This window comes from Pseudopipra pipra, chromosome 6, assembly GCF_036250125.1.
Source record: "Pseudopipra pipra isolate bDixPip1 chromosome 6, bDixPip1.hap1, whole genome shotgun sequence".
Classification (NCBI taxonomy): domain Eukaryota; kingdom Metazoa; phylum Chordata; class Aves; order Passeriformes; family Pipridae; genus Pseudopipra; species Pseudopipra pipra.
In genome coordinates this window covers 52,400,398-52,423,857 of record NC_087554.1, presented here as the reverse complement: position 1 = coordinate 52,423,857, position 23,460 = coordinate 52,400,398, and the positions used below count along the sequence as shown (strand labels likewise).

Genomic DNA, 23,460 nt, shown 5'->3' with positions numbered 1-23,460 from the left:
ACGGCCCGACATTTGTTACTGTTAATTGCAACTGTGCTGTCAGCTTTGATTACCGGATGTTTCATTTGAGTGGCTTCTTGGTGTTTTGGCAAAAAGAATGTCAAAGTGGTTTATGCAAGGGTATGTTTTCCAAGCTCCTGTTGACTTGAATAGGACTTGTGTGGCTAAATACCTACATAGTATTTTAAAAATGGAAGTGCTGGCATGACTGAAGCATGTACAAATTAAATTCAGCAAGATCTCAGGGGACTGCTGCATGAAGTATATAAAATGAAAGAATGAAAATGACACTGAAGCTCCTTGCAGGTGCCTTGTAAAACCTACCACGCTGCATTTTCCTTGGTTTTCGTACGTAGTCATAAATCCCTTGAAACAAATTTCTTTTTGTGGAATAAACACATGAAAGGATTAGGATCCTTACACGTCATGAAGGAAGGTTTTATTTGCAAGTTAGAGGATGTAAATGTATATAGCAGAAATGAGTACGTGTGATATTTGTCATACATGTTAAGTGAATAAGTGTGGTGAGTAAATGTGCTGTTCAACAATTTATATCAGTCAATACGTCGCAATTAAATCCTTCTTTCAGAAATGCCAAGAAGGAAATGTGTTAGCAAAATAAAGTGCATGCCAACTGTATTTAAATGTTCTCCTCTGTATTATTTTTTAAGTGTTCTTTCTGCTTTTTCTTTTATAGGTAAAGATGAGCCTTCAAGCTATATTTGCACAACATGCAAGCAGCCTTTTAATAGCGCTTGGTTCTTGCTTCAGCATGCCCAGAACACACATGGATTCCGCATCTACCTGGAAACAAGCCCTTCAAACAGTTCCCTTACTCCACGCATCACCATCCCTCCTCCTCTGGGACCGGAGACTGTTGCACAGTCCCCGCTGATGAATTTTCTTGGAGACAGCAACCCTTTTAATCTTTTGCGGATGACAGGACCCATCTTGCGCGAACACCCTGGCTTTGGTGAGGGTCGGCTCCCAAACACACCTCCGCTGTTCAGCCCACCACCTCGTCATCATCTGGATCCACATCGCCTTAGTGCCGAAGAAATGGGGTTAGTTGCCCAGCATCCCAGTGCCTTTGACAGAGTTATGCGTTTAAACCCCATGGCAATTGAGTCCCCAGCGATGGATTTCTCCAGAAGGCTTCGAGAGCTGGCAGGAAACAGTTCCACCCCTCCGCCAGTCTCACCCAGTCGCACCAACCCTATGCATCGCCTGCTGAATCCTTTCCAGCCAAGTCCTAAATCACCTTTTATGAGCACCCCACCACTGCCCCCCATGCCCCCCAGCAGCACTACGCCTCCCCAGCCTCAGGCCAAGAGCAAGTCCTGTGAATTTTGTGGGAAAACATTCAAGTTCCAGAGTAACCTTATTGTGCACCGGCGCAGTCACACAGGAGAAAAGCCCTACAAGTGTCAGCTCTGTGACCATGCTTGCTCCCAGGCCAGCAAGCTAAAACGCCACATGAAAACACATATGCATAAAGCTGGCTCCATGACAGGCAGGTCAGATGATGGACTGTCCACCACTAGTTCCCCTGAGCCAGGCACAAGTGAGCTCACTGGAGAGGGACTGAAATCCAGTGAGGCAGATTTCAGGAATGAGAGCGATCCTTCTCTGGGCCATGACAATGAAGAAGAGGAAGAGGAGGAGGAGGAGGAAGAGGAACTTGAAAATGAGAGCCGGCCAGAGTCAAGCTTCAGTATGGACTCAGAGCTGAGTCGTAACCGAGAAAACGGCTCCAAGTCGCTGCCGGACGAGAAATCCCTCGTCCTGGGAAAAGTCATCGAGAATGTAAGTCTAGGTGCCATTCAGCAATATAACGACATGTTAGCTGAAAAACAGAAGAGGAGTAGCTTCATGAAAAGGTCCTCTGATCAGCGAGACTTGTGTCCTCGAGATCTCTGTCAGAGAGATCCGGGCGATGAAGACTCAGTGGTAGGAGAGCTGGACCGCACTGAGGAAGGTGCGGTCAACGGAAGAAACTTTGGCCCGGGTGAACCCTTCCCAAACTTGTTCCCCCGTAAGCCAACACCTATCACGAGCCCCAGTTTAAACAATTCTTCTAAAAGAATAAAGGTAGAGAAAGATTTGGACTTGCCACCAGCAACGATAATACCTTCCGAAAACGTTTACTCCCAGTGGCTGGTAGGGTATGCAGCATCGCGGCACTTCATGAAGGATCCGTTCCTCGGATTCACAGACTCCCGACAATCCCCCTTCGCGACCTCTTCTGAGCACTCGTCGGAGAATGGGAGCCTGCGTTTCTCCACTCCGCCGGGGGACATGCTGGACGGGGGGCTCTCAGGGCGCAGCGGAACGGCGAGCGGAGGCAGCACCCCCCACATCAGCGGCCCCGGCCCCGGGCGACCCAGTTCGAAGGAAGGGCGCAGGAGCGATACATGTGAGTACTGTGGCAAGGTCTTTAAGAACTGCAGCAATTTGACGGTACACCGTCGGAGCCACACTGGAGAGCGGCCTTACAAATGCGAGCTCTGCAACTATGCATGTGCCCAGAGCAGTAAGCTGACGCGCCATATGAAAACGCATGGCCAGATAGGGAAGGAGGTCTACCGCTGCGACATTTGCCAGATGCCCTTCAGTGTTTACAGCACCCTGGAGAAACACATGAAAAAGTGGCATGGAGAACATTTGCTGACAAATGACGTCAAAATTGAGCAGGCAGAAAGAAGCTAAGGCCCCCCCCTTCCTCCTGCCCCTCCCCGCCCCCACCTCCACTAGGTTAAATTTCAGGGGTCTAGGTAACATTTTATTTGTACAGTTTAACTATTGCCAACTGAGAAAAGATGACCTAACTTGCCTCCGTAAACATAACTTAGCATAACTATGGTAGGTGCCAGACTTTGGCACTTAAATATAACCTGTGTCTACAAAGTTCTATTAAACCCGAGGGTTGATTAAGGCAGTAAAAATTGTGGAGCCTTTTAACTGTGCAATAATTTCTGTATTTATTGGGTTTTTGTAATTTTTTGGCATGTGCAGGTACTTTTTTTTATTCTTTCTGTTTAAATTTCTTTTAAAATTTTGTTGGGTATCCCTTTTTAATTTTACCCAGTCGTAGCCTGAGATTACTTGCATTGTAGGAGAGAAACATATCTTTTAAAATTATAATTTTTGGGCCGCTGCTTTGTTGAAATTTAAGCTAAGTGTGTGTAATTTCTTGTGAAGAAGCCAGCATGAGAACCGAAATCTTTTTTTCTTTCTTTTTCCTTTCTTTCTTTCTTTCTTTTTTTAAATTTTTCTTTCCCCTTCTTAAATAACCTTGAAGATTAGGGAAAACAAAACTGTACAGCGGATAACAATCTTTAAAATTAGCACTTTCTTTCGAAATTGGATCAAATACATAGCACTGACAATGTCGCTGATGATAGAGGCCTTTTGTAGATGGATTGTAGCACTAAAGCTATGACAGCAAAAAAGACAAAGGTGCAGAAGGCAGCTACATTCAAAACCCAGAAACATTCTTAATTGTACATTATTATCTGATAGTTTCTTGTTGTTGTTAAAAGCTATGGCAACATAAGGGTGCCAGTTTGTCACTTTTTGCAGTGTTTTTCCCTCCCTCTTCCCCTCCTGTGACTCTTCCTAGAGACAATAAATGAACATTTTGAGCATTGTAATATTATTTTCAAACCCCAGAGGAGCCAAATGCCATCTTTTTTCTTAATTTTTTTTTTTCCTTTTTAAACCACAAAATCGTAAAATTTGAATTCAGGACATCTACTTCAGTCTGTATTTGCTGTGGTTTAATGTTAGAAGATGGAAAAGTGTGATTTTCTCAATGAAAAGCCTCAACTCATAGGCATTTGGTTTATGAGTAGGAATATTATATGATGTACAGTGATGTTATTATAAGGAAGAGAAAAATAAATCCTGGTTGATTTACCTGTCTTGGCAAGATTCTGCTCCTACTGAAGTCGGTAAGAGTTTTTCCCTTGACTTAATTAGAAACAGAATGGAATTGTATTCAGAAAAAAGCATTACAACAGACAAAAAGTAAAGCAAAGGAAAATGCACCTGTTCTACTTTTAAATTCCAAATATTTTAAAGCCTTTTAGAACTAATATTAGCAAACAGTAGACAATTATGGTTAGAGATTTTAATTATGTTGACCCGCACTTTAAAGCTTTTGTTTGTGGTTAAGAGAAAAATGGCTTCTCAACAAGAAATTACATCATATTCTACTTGGCCCAAAGGTGGGTTAAACTGTAAGGGAACAGCTGAGATTAAGTGTCAGTGTTGCTAAGCATGGCATTCACAATACTGGCACTATAAAGAAAAATAAATAAAATAATTTATTGGACAGTTTTTCTACTGCCATTCAATTTGACGTGAGTGCCTTGAAAACTGATCTTCCTATTTGAGTCTCTTGAGACAAATGCAAAATGTTTTTGTGAAATGGAAAGACTTTTAAAAAAAAAGTAAAACAAGAAAAGTACATTCTTTAGAAAAAAAAAAAGAGCCACATTTACTTAAAAAAATTACTGGTTGAAGATAGTGGACATGAAAATGCCATAAGACCCAATCAAATGAAGATGTATACCCAGCACAACTTCGGACATACATTAGCTGAATTATTCTCAGCTTTTTTTTTTTTTCAGGACAACGCTGCTTAGGAAATGGAATGGAAATGATTTACTGCTGAATTAAAACTCAAATGACACAAATTACAAGTTGCTATCATTGAATGAAAAAAAACAATTCAGGAACAACGGCTAATTTTTTTTTAAAAGTTAAATTTAGTGCACTCTGTCTTAAAATACGTTTACAGTATTGAATACATACAAGGGTAAAAAAGAAATTGTGTGTATGTGTGTTTGAGCAATCTTTTTTTTTTTTCAAAGTTTGCTTAATAGGTTATTAAAAAAAATGCCATAATGGCCATGTGTATATTGTTTTCTTTTGGTGACGGGGTTTTAGTATATATTATATATATTAAAATTTCTTGATTACTGTAAAAGTGGACCAGTATTTGTAATAATGGAGAATGCCTGGGCATTTTACAAAACCAGAAAGAAAAAAAAAATTTTCTTTTTTCCTTGAAAATGTTGCAGTAAAATTTAAATGGTGGGTCTATAAATTTGTTCTTGTCACTGTAACTGTAAAGTCTTGAGTTTTAGTAAATTTTTTTCTGCCTTGGGTGTTGAATTTTTATTTCAAAAAATGTATAGAATCTTGTATTCGGGGATTAAAAGGTGATTGCTACACCACGTAGAAAAAGTATGTAGAAAAAAGTGCTTAATATTGTTATTGCTTTGCAGAAAAAAAAAAAAATCACGTTTCTGACCTGTACCTATTTTTCTCTTTTTTTCTCCCCTTTGCCCCCCTTCCTTCCCCTTCTGGAATGGATATTGATATTGGTTGATTCATATGATGTAGGCACTTGCTGTATTTTTACTGAAGCTTGTAATTTTTTAACTGTACGCTTGTCCTTTTAAAGGGATTTAATGTACCTTTTTGTTAGTGAATTTGGAAATAAAAATAAAAACAAACAAACAGGCTGCCATAATATATTTTTTTAATTTGGCAGGATAAAATATTGCAAAAATAAAAAAAAATTTGTATGTGAAGTCCTTATTGTACAGGAAAAAAGGGGGTTGTTAGACGACCTTTCAGTAAAAGAAACAAAACAAAATAATTAAGTGCTTTTTTATTTTAAATTTTTTTGTTGTTGTTGTTCACAAATAATTTTAGTTGTATATATATTTTTTTTGTCAGAAATGGCCTACAAAAAAGTGCTGTTCCTACAGGGCTCTAAATAACTTCAAAGCTGCCTGGACCCCTTGCATCAAGGTTTTACCAGGTATGGTTGAACCAGGCTGGATGGTTATTTCCTGTTTGTGTGAAATGAAATTCCGTTCCCGGAAAGGTGTCTGGGGTGACATCCCACAGCTTCCCTGCAGATTTGAGAGAGAGAGAGAGAGGAGATTTCTTCCCCTCCTTCCAAACAAGAAGATGTCCAATCCATCTTCCCTCTCCTGGCCAACCCCCATTCACTGCTCCTCACACCCTGCCACCACCCTCTGGAAGAAAGTCTTTTTATAGCAAAAAGTGAGAGCTGTTGCATCCACTTTGACATAAAATGGTCTGCTGTTGGTACAGCTGTAATCGGGTTGAAGAAAAATTAGTCCAGGCACAGCCCTCCTCTTCCCTGTCAGAACAGGACCGACTCCGTGTACAGGTCTTGCCAGTCCATGTTATTAGCTGCTTTGCTGCTGTTCACTTCTAATTGTACATTCCATAAATTTCTGAATGTTTGAGGGATTGGGATGAAATCCTGTACCTTTTGATTTCTCTCTTCTTTGCAGTCCTTTTTCTCTCTCTCTCTCACACTCTTTCCCTTTTGGGTCGAGGGGAAAGAGAGGTGGAAGAAGAGGCACTAGTGCTTCAGCGAAGGGGAGAAGGGGAAAATGCTCAGTGCTCTCACATGAAACGGTGATAAAACTTAAAACAAAAAGAAAAAAAAATACTGCCATGCCAAATTCTTCTGCTGCTTTCATTAGTGCAGAAACACTGGAGCAATTGGAGAGGCATGGGTGTGACAGGGAGAATTTGGTCCAGCTACCTAACAGATAGATGTATGCCTTCCAGACTTGAATGACTTCTGGAGAAATTCTGGATCTCAATTAAACTGATATAAATCAGGAATTATTCATAACTCTTAGTCCTGAATTACTCCAGCATAACGGAGGTTGGAATGTGGTCCCTTAAAGGCACATTTTCACTTTTTGGTGAAAATTCAGATCTCTGGAGTTTCACATAAATCCAGATTCATGTCACCGAACTCAGAAGAATCTCGGACTTGTATCAATGCAATGAAGATCAGAAGTTAACTGCACATTTTCAGTCCACATTTCATTAATTTAAGAAATAATTTCGCCTTTCATTTTAGTGTAAGTTGCTTAGGAGCTCCAGTCTCCCTGTTGTTTTTAATGATCCAGAATAGCAAACACCAGCAGTTGTCTAATTTTGTGACTTAGATCACTGAAACTAACAGTAAGTCACCCAAAAGCACAAGGGTTGTGTTTCTGCAGACTGTAGTGATACTGAAATGGCCCTCCTTATCTTCTAGCTTAGAAGAGCTGTAGTTTACTAGGCCATAAGCACAATATAACATGGACATAGCTAGAATGCTGCCACAGTTCTTTTCACACTTAAGGTAGTTTTTCATTACTTTTTTGAGGTTGAATTTATACTTTCATTGTTTCTAGTCCTGCTGCCTTTGCAGTCCAGAGCAAAACTCCGGTCAACTCCCTTGGCAGCAGGACAGGTCCAGGAACCTGGTTTTAGAAAGAAAAATACCAATTTTTAAGGAAAGGGTCAAAAAATCAGCATTTCATCCCAGTCCTATGTAAAAGACAGTCCAAGGTTTTGTTTATCACAGGCAAACTCATTTTTATGGTGCTCTTTGTATTTTAGAACTGCAAAGCAAAGTAACGTTGATTTAAGTTGTTTGCATTTGTACCGGCAAGGCAAAATATTTTTATTACCTTTTTCTATTACTTATTGTATGAGCTTTTGTTGTTTACTTGGAGGTTTTGTCTTTTACTACAAGTTTGGAACTATTTATTATTGCTTGGTATTTGTGCTCTGTTTAAAAAACGAGAGCACTTTTTTTTTTATTATGGATAAAATGTTGAGATGGCTGGAGGTCATTTCAATATGGCTTAGTGAAATATTTATTGTTCCTTTTATTCTCTGTACAAGATTTTTGGCCTCTTTTTTTTCCCCTTATTGTCACAATGTTGAGTTCAGCATGTGTCTACCATTTCATTTGTACGCTCGTTCAAAACAACGTTTGTTCCAGTTTCAAGTTATAAAAATAAATTGGACATTTGACTTGATCTCCAAATCTTGTCTTTCCTGGTTCTTTGAAATTGAGGGATGGGAAGGGAAAAAAAGAAAGGAGTGAGGAGTTGAAGCTTCAGTACAGATGATAGAGCTTATGCTGTATTTTCTGTCAGTTCTCATGGGAGTCTACCAGGAGAGAATTCTTGTTTGGGGAGGACATGTGAGAACCTGCATGATGCTAAGTAGATGCTCAAGTCCTGATTACATCCCTTTGACTTAAATATGATATAAGGTATTTCCTGAGTAGGGGTCTTGAGACAAAATGGTAGAATAATGCTTGAAGCAGTCACATTTCTCATATGAAATTGTGTTATATTTGGGACCATTAGCTCAGTTTTCTAAAAGCAGGTGAGACCTGCTTTGCTCTTGTGTTTCTTTCCATCCCTCCACACAAACTTAACTCTATGGTCTATGCACTTAAGTTTGTTAATGTGTTCTGCTTCTTGGATGCCAATGCAAAGAGGGAGAACACTTACCAATTCAATCAGGATCTCAATTTGGGCCACAAACTGTATTATGCGGGAAGCAACAAAATATAACTGCAGCTAAACGTGCTCCTTGTCCTCCTCAGCTAGGCACAAAGGTATGCACAGTGAAAGGCAGAATTTTGCACAATTTGAGGATTATTTTGCACAGTTTGAGGATAACAGCTGACAGCTACAGACAGTTCACTATCCTGATGTTCTTTATCAAGCCAACCTGTTAGCTAATGCATGGAAATTTTAAATAAGAGAATTGTTATTCAAACCATTATTGGACAGCATAGGAAAGATTTGTAGTGTCAGAGACCAGATTCTGATTTCCTGGAGGCCCTGGTCCAACAAACCATGTAACAGGCTTGTGATTCAAAGCAGGCGGGTAATTGAAATTCATTTCAAAGGAACTGCTCCTGGACTTTAAAGTATTTGGCTCAACTCAGAAGTCAGGAGGGGAAGCTAAGTTTTGTGCTACAGAAGAGCTCCTACAGATGGTCTCTTCCTGATCTCAGGCTCCCTGAATCTACAATCTAAATTTAGGTATGTGTGTAAGTGCTTTGCTGGATCAAGGCTTCAGAGTGATATAAAAGTTACAGGCTTTGAAAAGTTGCACTCATGAAAAACCAGTGAAAATGAAATCAGAACCCGACGCTGACAATTATATTGGGCAATAGTTCACGCTATAATTTCCCAAATGCCATGTTCGTTTTGGATGCCTTCTGCAGTGAGCTGTAAAGGCTGTTACATTTTACTTCTAAATTTTGTACAGTTCGCATTTGAATGGGGTGTTTTTGACACCCCATAAACATGACTTCACTCTAGCTGAGCTTTACACCACCGAGTCATTTTGTCAGCTGTAAAGGCGCTGCAGGCCTTGCAGATGTTGATGTGGTGTTCGAAGGTTTAGCAGCAGCAGCCTCTACTGTGCATTGTGGCTTGTGGCCGGAAAGGCTTAGAGATACAAGGGGACAGACTCTCTGTCTATTGCCTCTGCTAGGGGAGGTGGTATCTGCCTGGCAAGGAGAAGCGTGGACCTCCTGGAAGTTGTAATGCCTTCACTCATCACTATTGGATCTGTTAGAGCTTGTCTGTCAGAGCTCTGATTACTCACACATGTTGGCATGACGGAAAAAGTAGAATTAGGCCCTTTTTACAGAGAAAATGTGAGAAATCACACAAATAAAGCTGCAAACAACTAAATCCAAATGAGTCTCTTTGCAACATCCTTGGGTTGGATACTCCTGTTTCACACATGCTTATGTAATCCAAGAACTCCATTATAATTAGTAAAGGAAAAGGACTTAGAAAAATCTTTGTGAAATCCAAGTGAAACCAGTGGAATTCAAACTTTGGTATGAAAGAAGAGACACTTTAACTCAGCATTATAATTATTATAATGAAAAACTATTTTAAAGGTGATTTGATTTCTCAAGGTCCTTATTCTTCACGTTGATTGTACTCTACATTGCTTCTTTGGATTCAATACATTTACTACTGATTTACATAAGCATTCCATGGACTTGAATCTGGCTTAGTGGCTTTACATACATAAAACTTACATAAACTGTAAGAACGTATAACAGAATAGCATTGGCCATTGAACTGTAAGACCACAATTCAGATTTTTCCACCAAAATGTGGAGATCAAGAGTTACATTTACCCTACCAAAGGACAGAAAGATACCATGTGATCTATACATCCAATTTGAACGGCTTGAAAACTGAGCATTCAAAATGAAAGGCTTGTGAACAGACCAATAATTATACACCAAAATCATTCAGGAAATAATTCTGAATAATGAATATATTTGAGAAAATTGTGATCTATTTGCAGACAACTTGTAAGCAAAAAAGAAGCAACATTTGCCTAATAGTTGATTTGCTCTGAATTATTCTCCTAGCTCAGCTAAACACTGACCTTTAGCTACTCAATGACAACATGGATTTCACTGTCTGACAAATGACAGACCATTCTCTGGGATCACATGTGTTAGAGATGGAAAAGACCTATTCACTCCAATACACCACCAATGCAAGACTATTTCTTTCAGTACGTTTCCTAAACAGGATATTATATAGAACAGGATCAAATATAATTTTACACCTAGACATTGAAAAAAAAAATTGGCTGGTAAGGAGAGATTCTTCACCCAGGTTTGTCACTGTCCATTTTCCCATGGCTTAAATCACAGCATATGACAATATTGTACTAAATTTATTGAGAGCAGACATACACTTAGGGCTTAGTTGGACCACAGTTTGAGGGTGAGGCTAGTTCCAAAAGTTGTTCAGATTCATCTATTTCTGGTACTAATTAGGAGACCATAGCATTATGCAGACAAGGTATTGATTTACAGATAACTTTTTCTGCACAAAAAAATAGTTGCAGGTTTCCTTTTATGTGTATCTTTTAAATTATTTCTTATTCTGTGAGGATACCTGTAATAAAGTTCCTGTGCAATGGAAGTACACTTACATGTTTTCGTATAGAGTTGGTAAGTGGCAGTGCTGATTATGGCGGAAGTCACAGGTATCATCAGAGAACATAAAAGCTAACAAGAATGTGAAGGAAAATGATGTTTCAATGATTCCTATAAACTGACTAGGAATTACAATAACGCAAAAAAATACACATCACTTTTCAATAATGTTTGAAGCATAAATAATAGATGCCCAATGACTAACAAGTTAGATATATGTGTTTGTGCAAAAACTGTGTATACATCTCTGTATGCGTAACTTGGATATAAGTGTACCTGTACAAAGCTAGAAATTTGAATTTCTCCTAATTAACAGACGAGTGTAATTGAGCTCATTTTAGTCCACAGCACTATATCCTTAAGATTGCCAGTTACTTTAGCAAAGCTGATTTAAAATGGGTATTACCATGATAAATGAAGACTCCTTACTTCACCTCTAAAAATAACAATTGAAGTACCCATTGCATGTGGGCAATGTCTATATAACATTCTACCAGACACTACTAAAATCTCTAAAATGCTGTTTTTCAGTAGAAACCAATAGATCATAAAGCAAAGTTCAGTGACTAGCCAAGCTAATCTGGTACATGTGAAATTTCCAGAGTACCAAAGTACTACTAGCAGGTATGTTGATAATTCTTTTCCTCACTATATTTATTAGTTTGTATGTAGACATGGATATCACTACCTGTGTGTTTGGGGCATGTGGGGGCTTCACTCATCATGGTGCATGGGTCTTCCCACTGGTGTGAGATGTAGAAAGAGAAGTGACACTAAGATAACTTAGAAAAGCCAAGTAGACATGGAAACACAGAACAAAGAACACAGGACAAGCACTCCTCTTTAACTCTCTATGATGTGATGATGAGAAGAATTTCTGGAATGAGGAAGAAGGCCAAAAGAGTTGAGTCTTCATATGATATATTTCCAATATGAATCAGCAGCAAACCCAAGGAAAATAGAGATTGATAGCAATAGTAGTTTCTATGCAGGATGTGGGCTGCAGTAATCTAGTCAGAAACCAGGCACTTATCACAGAATACTTTGAATTCTTAGCAATGATGTAACATAATGCGGCTTCACTAAGCAAAGCTCTATTCCAGCAAAATACCCACAAATGACTGACAGAATGAAATGACACAATTACAGAATTAGAAGAGGAGAGGTAAGGAGATGTTAAGAGACAAAAACAAGGGAGAAAATCATGTTTCACATGGTAATAATGTTCAGATGGAAGGAATGTGTTGGAGGATCACTGATGCATCAAGACTGTTAGACATTTCAAAATACCTAAGTGAAATCGGAGTTTAAATTGCATTTTAGAGAAAACTTGAGTTCTAAGACCCACTGATTTTTAACAACCTTTGCCTTTCCAAATGATTATTGAAAATAAGTCAGTGGTCCAAAGTTATTTTAGAAGAAAAATTCTTGTCATAGATGTTATTGTTCTCATATTCCAATGGCTTAAATTATTGCTTTTAATGTCTGAACATTTTTGAACACAGAGAACTTGTAATGCCAGACTCATTCTGTTTCAGTTTGTGACTTAATCTCATGTTTACTAAAGGGAAACATAACTCCTAACTCCCCGTATGTCAGGTGAAGAAACCCATCATTGTACCTAACAGATAACATAATTTCAGGGTAAGCAGCACATGGCCAGGACACTGTTTTAGCCATTTCACTAGATATGAAAGGCTCCAGAAACATCTTCAGATCAATATGACTCATAAGTGTTCCAGGAGTCCTATGAAACTCTTGGAATGACAACCTGCTGGATAACTCTCTCTACTTGCAGGAGGTTCAAATTTAGATCTGAAATTTGGCTTATTGCAAAGACTCTTGAAACAGTAGTATGAAATTGTGGCTATTTAAAATGACTAAACTGCAAACAACCAACAACATGAACTCTGTTGTTGAGGAAAACATATTTTTAGTCAAAAAATCATGTCTCTGCATGAAAAATGTTCACTGAAGAAAATGTTAGTATGTATGTGCTAGTTTTGAAGTTTGATAAGTGAAGTATTTGCAGTTTACTGCTCTGCTATAGTTTATCCTTTCTATAAAAGAGTTGCAGGGTAGCTCTCATGGGTGCTCCTTGTCCACTTTAGTGTAAAGTTGGGTAGATTAACCAGTTCTTTGCTGACAGATCACACTAATTGAAAAAAAGGAAAGGACTTCAACAATCTTCCCAGATGTGGATCTGAAAGCAGATTTTTTTTTTCTTTTTTTTAAAGTAGCTAGTTAGAGAAATGAATTATCTAATTCTACGTTGTGGGAAGCAAACTAAAGTGGGATATATCCTGATGTAAATCAGCATTGTTCCATTGTGTGAAAGTAACATCAATTGAGAGTTATTTTCCAATTTGTGCTATTCACCCCAGCTAGGTAAATGGTTTTAATATCTGATATATTTTTCATGAAGACTAAGATGTTCCTCAGACTTTTTAAAGCAAGAGATGTTTTGAACCAAATTACTTGATTGCTTTGTGATACTGAGTGTGACTTCCAATAAGTCAATCCTTACAAAGAGTAGCAGAAAGCAGTAACTCTTGGTAAGGTAAGTGTACTGCGCATGTCGATAGGAACTTCTGTGATGTATGTGAATGACTAGCCAGCAGAATTAAGTAACTTCTTTGTCATTGCAATCTGATGTAATTTTTCAAGCAGTTTTTCCCAGAAGTATGTACTTGTCTTGATATGCAAAAACTCTGGCCACAGAGTTCACATGATTTTCCATACTCAGAGACTGTTTCTTTGTTAGCTGTTATTCAAAAGTGATTTCATATTACCACTTCAACCCTGGTGATGAATGATTCCTCAATGTGAAACCAGTACATTTATCTTCACCATCCTGTTTTCTCACAGATGAGGTTTCAGTCATTCTTCCTCTGTCCCAGCAAGACTGGACATTGACTTCTCCCTAAACTGTTAATGTGAAGTAATTTGTACAGGTAATTGTGCCTCAAGGGAAGTGTCTTGGTTTCTGTGGAGCACGCCTGGCCCAGAGGTCTGGTGATCTCCTTCTGCAGTTCTCCCACATGACAGCTGCTTAAGTGAAACAGCAGTTTAAACAAAAATGAATTCAGATCCTCTGAGCACAAAGGACAAGGAACAACCTGCATGCCTACAAGTAAAGTGTTGTTTGGTTTGCCTCTGTTTCTACCAGCCAAACATCATATCTCAGTTTACTTGTATTACTAGATGCTCCCAATTTTCCCTTCGGGGAACTTTTTCTGCTCAGGAAGAGAAAGAGATATACAGCTTGAGGGGAAGAAAGCCATCTTGGACGAGTCACTCAAAACAAAGCGGGTTTTGAGGGGTCAGTACTGGGAGAAGTTCTGTTCAATGCTTCATTAAAATCTAAGGTGATGGACTAAAGACAATGTTTATTATATTTGCACACCAAACCAGGCTGTGAAAGATCAACACTGTGTTGAAGGTTAATGGTGGTTTTCAAATTGATCTTAATATCTGACCAATTTACTAAACAGCTGCTGGCCAGGAAAAAAAGGAGTATGAAGAATCATAAGTGACAGGGAGACAGCAATATGGCGTTGCAAAAAAAGGCAGATACCACCACAGGATATATCAATGAGAATATTCTGTAAATGGCATGATGTACTCCGTCCACTCTGGCTAGCATTGGAGAGGACTTTGGACATTCATCTGTGGGTTGAGTTCTTACAAATCAAGAATTTAGGCCAGTTGGAGGGTTGTCCTAAAGGGAGCAAAGGAAATGATCAGAAGACTACTGTGTAGGTTTGATGGGAAAATAGTGAAATTATTTGGATTGTTTATCCAAATATGAGAAGAAGGAACCAAAGTGAAGGAGGAAGATAACTCTTCTCAAGTAGGGAAATTAATGTTATAAAGATGCTCTCCCACTCTGTGGTTTCATATGATTCACATGATTCATATGATGGTATCTGGAAGAAGAAACAAATACACAACACCTTCACAAGGAATTTCACCTTATGCAACTCTCAGATCCTTTCATTGGCAAACCTTTCCTTTCCTTACAAATCAGTGGTCATGGCTCCCTTGAATGGCACTTAAAAAGAGGAAAGATAGGGGTTTTTTTTAATGTTACTAAACAAGACAGTTCAATGGCAACCTTGCCTTCACCAAGTCTTCATCAAGTTGCAGTAGAGACCTGTGGACCAAATTCAGATCTGGTGTAAGCTAGTACAACATAACCTTTGAAAGAGTTCCTCCTTCTTCCACCAGACCAGAATTTAGCCCTTAATTTAACTCAGAGAAAAATGCAAATTAGCCTAATTAAACATACAGTTCAAGCAATCAAGATACTGGTTTTGTACTATATTGATCTATTTTAAAATATCAACGTAGGACAGTTAAAAGCAAAGGGGGCAATTAATGTCTTTCCCTGGGAAGGTGTGAAAGGTACCTGTCAGCTTTCATTAAGGGTATTTATTCTTTCCTTTCAAATTGTCTCTGCTTTGAGCAGACCACTCTTCTGGGTTAATGGTGACAGAAGACAGCAGCACTGCTCTAAGCATTCTACACAGGAAATGTAGCCTATTAGTGAAAGATGGGGAATCCTGAAAATGAAACAGTTTATTGTTGATGCCTCTGAAATGTCCCATATGCCTATAACTGTCTCAGAAAAGCAGCACTGGGGCTTAATACCCTTGCCTTTGTGAAAGACTCAGTATCTTTGGGCAGCACCTACAAAGAGTAAAAGAAAAAAATGTTTTTCTAATAGCTTTATGAATTGGGATCTGAAGTACAGAAAGATTAACTTATTTGTTGAAAGTCATGCAAAAAATGCTGTGAAATAACCAGAAGTTTTGTGGAGATCTCCTGAGTCCAGCTCTGGTGTGTTTTGATCTTATTCCTTAGTCCTAAATCAACATGCATCCTTTGGTAGACATGTTGTTATGGCAAGCGACATCTGAAGGTGTAAGAAATTAGGTTTTCCCATAGAAGCTTCACCACAGCTTGTTTAAATCAGTGAAAAATATCCCATTGGTTTGAAAAGGCCAGCTAAAAGCTTCAAGGGGCAGGGCTATCCTCCACCTTTGGTATGAGCACAGCATGACTGCATTAGACCTCATGGGATCAGCCTGACCTCAACCAGACAACACACCTGCCCATAACCTGGAGAAACTGACCTGCTATGGAGAGTGAGAAGGAGATGGGAAGAGTTTTCTTACTGGACATGTTGCAGTGGAAAGGATGTAACTAGAGACAAAGTAAGGGAGAAGAAGCGATGGACAAAGAGGAGGATCTTTTTGTACATTCCTGATGAAACCTGTGCTGTGCTTTGTGTGTGTTTCTGTCAGTTCCTGTGAAGCAAGTACTGCAGGGCTGTGATCACAGCCGTACAGTTTGCAAATAACCAACAAATGTGAGCAGCCATAAGTCTCTGAGTTGTGACCTTTGATGGTGGAATAGATTTCCCTTGTGATGCTGAGATTCTTTGACAGCTGAGCCTGACTCTGAGTTTACATGTTTTGTCAGTCCAGCATCTCTCAGGGTTTGTGGTTAGGGTGGCCTTGGTGACAGTCACTGTTTTCAGTTCAAGATGTGAAAGAGACGCTGGGCTGCAGCAGTAATTCTTTGAATATTTCTCCAGCTGAAAATCTGCACATCTCCGAGTCTGACATTTTCTTCTTAGTAGCTTTTAATGTTATATGGATTTTTAAGAAGTATAATTTATGTCAGTGCTGTTTAATGATGCACCTTTAACCAAAGATAAAACACTACCCACGTTGCCTCTGATTTAGCCTTTTTGGCCTGGTTGCTGCAGATCATTTTAGCAAGGGAAAGGTTGTCTGCAGCATGAATCCCCCAACCAGTGAAACTACTTTGTCTTAATTACCTCAGGACGAGAGAGTGCCCCTGAAGCAATCATCTTTGTTTGTTAACACACCCTATCTGCTGCGCTACTCCCCATAAATAAAACATGACCAAGATTACAATGTCATGTTCCCGTGGACTCTAGACCCTGGTAACTGCTCAAGTAGAATGCACAAAAACATCCCACAGCAACCCTGTGCATATCGGAGGGCATAGCAAAGGGATGTTTCTCATTCCTAAGCAACCACATGCATACCGGCTTCTAATATTAAACACGATGTCTGCTCGAATGCTAACAGGATGCATAAGACATACTCTTTCTCGCCTTTGTCGCGGGAAAACAGCAGATCCCAGGCCAGATCTGTAGGTGGTAAAAAACTGCAGAAGCTCCAAGATCTAGCTCAGGAGTTTACCCTCTGCAGATTGCCTAATTGGAGCCCCAATGTTATCCATTACTGTGGAGTTGGTGGCAGAGGGTTGTAGGAAGAAGATTTAAGGATTTGCAAGTGTTTTGTCTTCGTTTTCTCTTGTTTTTCTTCCTGTTTGTCCATTAGCGCTTTGCCACTGTTGGGGTTCTCCCTAGGAAGGACAGCACTTGACTGCTTAAGCTAAGATAAATGAATACTATAAACAAATAGATTGGTCCCTTAAATATCTGGGAGGGGAAGGTAACAGATATCAGCTGTGAAATACTTACCAAGCTTTGATTCTTAAAGGCAAAATTGGAGGGTAGGGTCACTCCTGCACTGAAGTGTCTCAATCTGTGATTAATCTTACTAAAATTAAGGGGCACTGTGGAGTTAAAGATTGTTTAATGGAGGTTAAGATAAGGGCAGTGAGAAATCACCTCCTCCAAGATAGAGTAAGGGGGAATGAAGCTGCCCAGGTGGCTCAGAGGAAGGCATATCTTCCTGCTATCTGCTAAGGGGTTTTGACTTTTGGTGCAGTGGCAACCTGAACCAGTGTGATAAGACAGTAGGCAAGATGAGTTGGTCGAAGATCTGGGACCTTCTGCTGGGTTGCTTCAGGGTCATCTAGCTTCAAAAGAGTCAAGGAAAGCTCTTCTGTTTGTACAGGACACTTCTATTACAGAAATGCTCTGTTGCACCTGCAATGCATGCCTACATATATGTCAGGCCCAAGTAAGTTAATTTCAATATACTCTCAAATTTCCCCTGTCTTCTTTTTCTGAAAGAAATTATGTTTTCTATTCTGCTTCCTTCTTCATTAACACCCCCCCCCACACACACACTAATGCTGATAGGAAACTGCTTTCCAGGGGTCCACAGAGCAGGTACAAAGACCATTGAGGGTGCTTGCTTTTTCAAGAGGTTCAACATGGTTCTTGTTCAGAGAAGGTCCACAGGGAAGATCCAATATGTGGAAAGAGAACAATTAGGAAAAGATTGCTTGAGACCATGAAAGAGATATCTGAGGTTTGTAAAATCATGTTGTTTGATAGGGATGCTGCTGGCTGGGGAAGGTCAGAAGCAATTTTTCACTCTGTATGCAGGTAAGCTGGAGCACTCCTTGATACATCTTTATGAGGGTTTACATGCCATAAAAGGAAGGTTTTGCAAGCTTGCAGAAAGGAAACCTTCTGAGGATTCCTGAATACACAGAAACCATCTTTGGCCTAGGAAGTTGCTGAGTCACAAAAGGCTGGAGACTGGAAGACTATTTAGAGAAATGTTTTATGCATTGCCTTGATCTTAGGTGCTTCATATGCTCCTGTATTTGGGCATTGCTGGAGAAAATTGCAGACCTTTGCAGACCTGATCCCACACACTGCTGCCAAGGCTATACTTGGGGGCTGATAGTCAGATCTGTAAAGCTGGTGTTATAGGCTGGTGTATGCATTTCATGGCAGCTTGCCAAAATTTTCTGAAACAATCTTCAGTGGCCTTCCTAGTCAGGGCCATGCTGTATGTTTGTAACCATGATGCTGTATTTGTTCATTCAGAATATCTCTGTCTGTGGCCCATATTATTATTTAAAAAAAATTCTCTATGTCCAGTCAGATCTCAGCAGCTCTGCTCAGTCGATCAGTTGTGCCAACTGCCCTGGTATTCTTTGTGAGAGAGACAAATATCTCCTGCAAGGGGAACCAGCAGCTCTTTCTTATACAGGACACCAAAAAGACATCAGAAAGGGCACACTGCTGTCTGACAGGCTGTTGCATGGATTATCAAAGGCAACTGTCTGCCAGTGCCTTGACCTACTGTATGCTTTGGTCAGGCCACGCATTTCATTCATTTGTGAATTCAGAGGTGCTTTTAGAAGGCAAAAACTCTTTTCTTGACTAGTTGCTCTAAACGCAGACTCCAAGTCTCTGTAGAATACTTCAGTTCTTTTAATGATTTGTGCCCTGTCACTTACAGAGTTCTGTCTTTTTTCCCAGCACTGCAATAAAATGTTACTTCCCTCTCTTGTGCTTTCTTTCTACTACCATACTTTCAAGTTTTGTTTTGTTTGTTCAGTGTTGTCTTGATAAATTCCATATTGTTCTTCCTGGTTTTCTCTCTCATCTTTGTCTTTATATCATTGTTCTGATTTACAAAAAACTCCTTTATTTCTTGAGCTTAAATCTCTATATCTGCCTTCTTATCTCTTGCAGTTGCCTTGTTTCCTCAGATACAACCCTGGCTTTTATCTGGCATCTCACAGCCTCTCTTGGCAACTTTCTGCTAAGTGTCTTCTTTCTTTATTTGTAGAACCATTGTTCAGGCGGATTTTACTTTGAGATTTGCTGGCTTTCATTAGTCAGGATGGCACACTGGAAGTTATGTAAGCACTGATTTTTTTATTTAAAAGCTATCAGGTTAAAATGTGTAAAAAGGAGAGTAAGAAAGAAGGGTGGCCAAAGCGATAGAATAATCTCTAGTCAAAGGTTACTGCTTCTAGACAACAGCTTTTGTTTGCAGGGAAATATAAGGGGGTAGCACAAGGGGGAAACGAGCAAATCTCCATATTGCATAAAATCAGCGTGGCTCTAAATCTCCACAGCTGAGGGTTTGGCCCTGGCTCTTGATTAATTCATCTTGCTCAGAGACCTATCATCTGTAGAACATTTCAGTCATTTTGCAGGTGGGGAGAGAAACCTGTTGGGGCAGATCTGTGTGTCCGTGCAGAGGAGTGCGGATGTCGTGCCCAGGTGTGCGGGTGGAGCTCCTCAGCTACTCCCGCTCCCACGGCTGCTGGGCCGTGGCTCGGAGGGGCGGCTGGGCTGTCACGGGGAGGGCTGGAGGCAGCTGCTGGAAGGTGCTCCTGGTAGATAGAGCTTTCTGCCCCAGGAAGGGGCAGGAGCGGGGACTATGCTGCCGGCCGTCTCTGAGCAGCTCAGCCTCCCAGGGCTGCTCCTGGGCTGACTTGCCATCATCACCCACTGCTGTCCCAAGGCTGTGCCTGAGGCACAATCAGAGCCATAATTTGTTGATGAAAGGATCTTTTACTGCAGAAAGTCTGAGTTACTGACCTCTGAGTCCTGTTAATTAAAGTTTGGTAATCCAGGAGGGAGGAGGACCTGGAAAATCACATTTTGTCCTACGTAAATGTTGGTTATGGGAGGCCACTGCTGTCACACGCTGGCACTAAGGGAGACTCCAGACTGAACAGTGGAGTCAGCAGACGGAAACTGGCCTTGTAAATCAGAATTGCCAGTTTTTGTGACAATGAACAAAAATGTAATTTTTTAACCAAATGTATGTGTCATAACTTGGTGACCTCAGTGAATACACTTTAATTAAGTCCTTTTGTTGCTTTTCACCCCTTTCCCTCAAGCAATTCCAAGTTTTTGAAAACAGCCAAACAAAGTCTGTTGTGATTATTATGTATCTGACAGAACTGTGAATGACCCACAACTGTAAAAACACAATATACTAGCTCCTGTCTTTGGCCTTTAGGCAGAACTAGCTGTAGCCATTACTGGGGTAATGAGAACTCAGCTCTCAGTGTGATCTGCTGTAGTCATCCCCTTGGGCAAAGCTGCCTGTGAGCTGCTCAGCTGCTCGGAGCCTGCAGCCTTCCCCTGCAATCAGGGGAGCCAAGCTGATGCATATCAGATCCAGATTTGGCCCAAAGACATTTGCTTTCGTCTTGGGAAAGGCATAGTCTGTAACTGTATCATTCAAGTTGGAAACCTGACCTAAAGGCATGAAGCAGAAGAGATTATGGGAGCTGCAGGTGGGATAGAGCTATGGAAGCCCTTCAAACAGGTTTGAAGAAAAGGTTCAGGAAGCCTGGGTGATGTGGAAGATGCAAAACTGGAGATGGACCAAAAGAAGTGAGGAGAGAACAAGGAATGCATGGGAGTGAAATCCAAGCCAGGGAAGCAATAGGAAGGCAGTGAGAAAGAGCAGGGCCTTGTGGGAGGTGAGAGTCAGCAGAAGATTAGGGAGGTTTCACTGCTGGGCACCTGAGCAGAAAGTGGGAAAAGGGGGAAAGATTTGGAAATTGGAAGTACTAATTTCATTTGGGATAATAAGGCATGAGAACACCAAGCGGTCCAAGCCAGGCAGGAACTGGTATGATCTGAGGCAAAGGGCTGCCAGTGGGGCTGGCGAAGTGTATTTGAGTTTACACTGCAGAAGCAGGAGAAGAAAGCTTGATTGAATAGGCAATTATTCTGGTTTTGCAGACCTATGGTGAATTTTCTAAACTCGAAAGAGGATCACAGAGAGGCAGACCATTGAAAATAACTAAGTGGATGATCTCATTCCATTATTTTTAACTCCATATACCATTGATAATTAATTTGTCTGTAACCATATTGATTTTTTGTCTCATGTTTTATTGTCAGTGCTTTGTTTGCAATATATAACTGGTAAAGTTACAATTAACCCTTATTGCCCTGTCCAAACACATCTGTGGATGTTTAGAAGCACAACAGGAATATTATGCCTTGAAGTGATTCTTTCAATGCGCAGTAAAATGCTCACTCCTATATTAATGAAACAAAATTATGAAAGGGATGCTTTCATGGATGAAGGTTGACTTAGAGCTGATGCTACACTGAGCCCTATTTGGGGAACATAGTAGTCATATCTTAGTGAAATTATTCCTGTTTTGCTCATATCTAGAACAAAAGATCTGTACAAAATATTCTTCTGTAGATTTTTTTCCTAACTAATTAGCATTTCTAAGGGGATGCTTATACTAAAGCTAAATCAGGATACTTTACATTTCTTGAAAGAACTTCCCCTTTGACAACATTAAAAACCTTGTTATGCATATGCTAAACCTGCAATTCTCTGGTTTTTTTTCTTTGTGGCATGACATTGTATTTATTGTCTTAAATGTAACCTTTCTTGCTTCTAGAAAAATTAATTTTGTTTTGAATCTTCAGGATAGCTAACACATGTATTTACACACACATACACTCTCCCTTTTCTTTGACTTGGGTTTTTGGTTGCACACTGTGAACTTCAGCCACTGGGTACAGCAGTTCCTCTGGGCAATTTGCAACAGAATCACTAAAATGCCAAACCCAAACAAGCAGCAATGCCCTCCTGTGTGCCTTGGTTTCTGCACTGTCAGTTCTGCATGTCGGAATGGCTTTGCTTTGCTATCAGAATTCACAGGGTCACCTGGAGACAGTCTCAGAGAAGCACTTCCAAACCATGATGAGAGTGCTCACAGACCCCTTGTCCTCTCAGCTGCTCAATCTCTGAGATACCCAGACCCTCCAGAATGTTTAATCCACCTGTGGTTTCCCTGACTGCCCAAAACTGTCCTTTCTGGCTGCCAACAGCTCTCACTACATCCTAGACAAGCTGACTAAACATCCTCCTTCCTCTTACGATATATGCCAGCAATCATGGCTATGTGGTGTTGTCACATCTTGCGAGTGCTTCTCCTGAATTTTACATAATATTATGGTCTGTAAGTCTTTAAGTTCATTCTTATTTGTGTGTAGGTCTGTGATTAGTGTCGGTGTGATCTGTGCTTGTGTTGGCATGAGGAAACTGACACAGGAGCCTGGACATCTGGGGGACGAGTAGGCTCCTAGCTCTGAATCCCCAGCCTACAAACACAAAGGAGTTCAGTTTTCATCACCAAAGCTCTCTCCTGAAGTTAAATAGAGTGAAAGGTTGTTGCAGAGGTTGTTTTGGGTGTTAAATAAAGCCACAATACCTATATTTTCTCTTATTGTTGGGGTTTGTAGTGTGAGAATCATTAGTCTTAACCATTTCTGATCAGAAGTGGGCCCAAGCCACAACCCCTCACTTGAATTCTCTAGGGGACACATGGGACTTATTCACTGAAGTTTCTAGAAAGCTACATGAATGGCATTCTAGTGGTGGACACTGATAATTTTGCTTTTCTGGCTCAAGAGAACACTCTTCCATTTGGATAAATCTTGTCTGTGAGGGAAACACAACCCTAGGGAAGCTCTCCATTATTTAAAACAAAAGTCTAAGAAGCTAAGGAGTATCACAAGCCTTACAGTCTTCCATTCCAAGTGTGAGACATGCTTTGTGACCTTGCTTTATCCAGTATGCAAAAACATGTGCAGACAAAACCAGAAAAAAACCCAACAAACCCTAGGAAAACAAGAGGCCTGGCACCACACACTCTTCCTCCATGGGGAGATGATGAGAGAACAAAGAACATGTGATGGATGTGAGACACACCACATATTGTGATGTCTTCACATACTCAGATGAGCAAGTATCCAAGTTTCAATAGGACAGAAAGACACCTGAATTTCTGCAGAAGATTTTAATGGAAAGTGTAGATGCTGGGGTGAGTGTTTCAGTGCCATGTTACTCTTGCAGTGAATGTTCATGGATCAT

General features: G+C 40.2%; 1 protein-coding gene across 6 annotated transcripts in view; it reads left to right on the top strand.

Moving 5' to 3' along the window:
- BCL11B (BCL11 transcription factor B) overlaps nucleotides 1–7,885 on the top strand; it is a 96,980-nt gene extending 89,095 nt beyond the window's left edge. For all 6 annotated transcript variants that reach the window (XM_064659132.1, XM_064659127.1, XM_064659126.1 and 3 more), the window contains one exon: nucleotides 698–7,885. In XM_064659132.1, coding sequence (XP_064515202.1) covers nucleotides 698–2,709 — 2,012 coding nt within the window. In that variant the 3' untranslated portion in view covers nucleotides 2,710–7,885. The remainder of the gene's footprint in view (nucleotides 1–697) is intronic.
- Nucleotides 7,886–23,460: the final 15,575 nt, after the last annotated feature.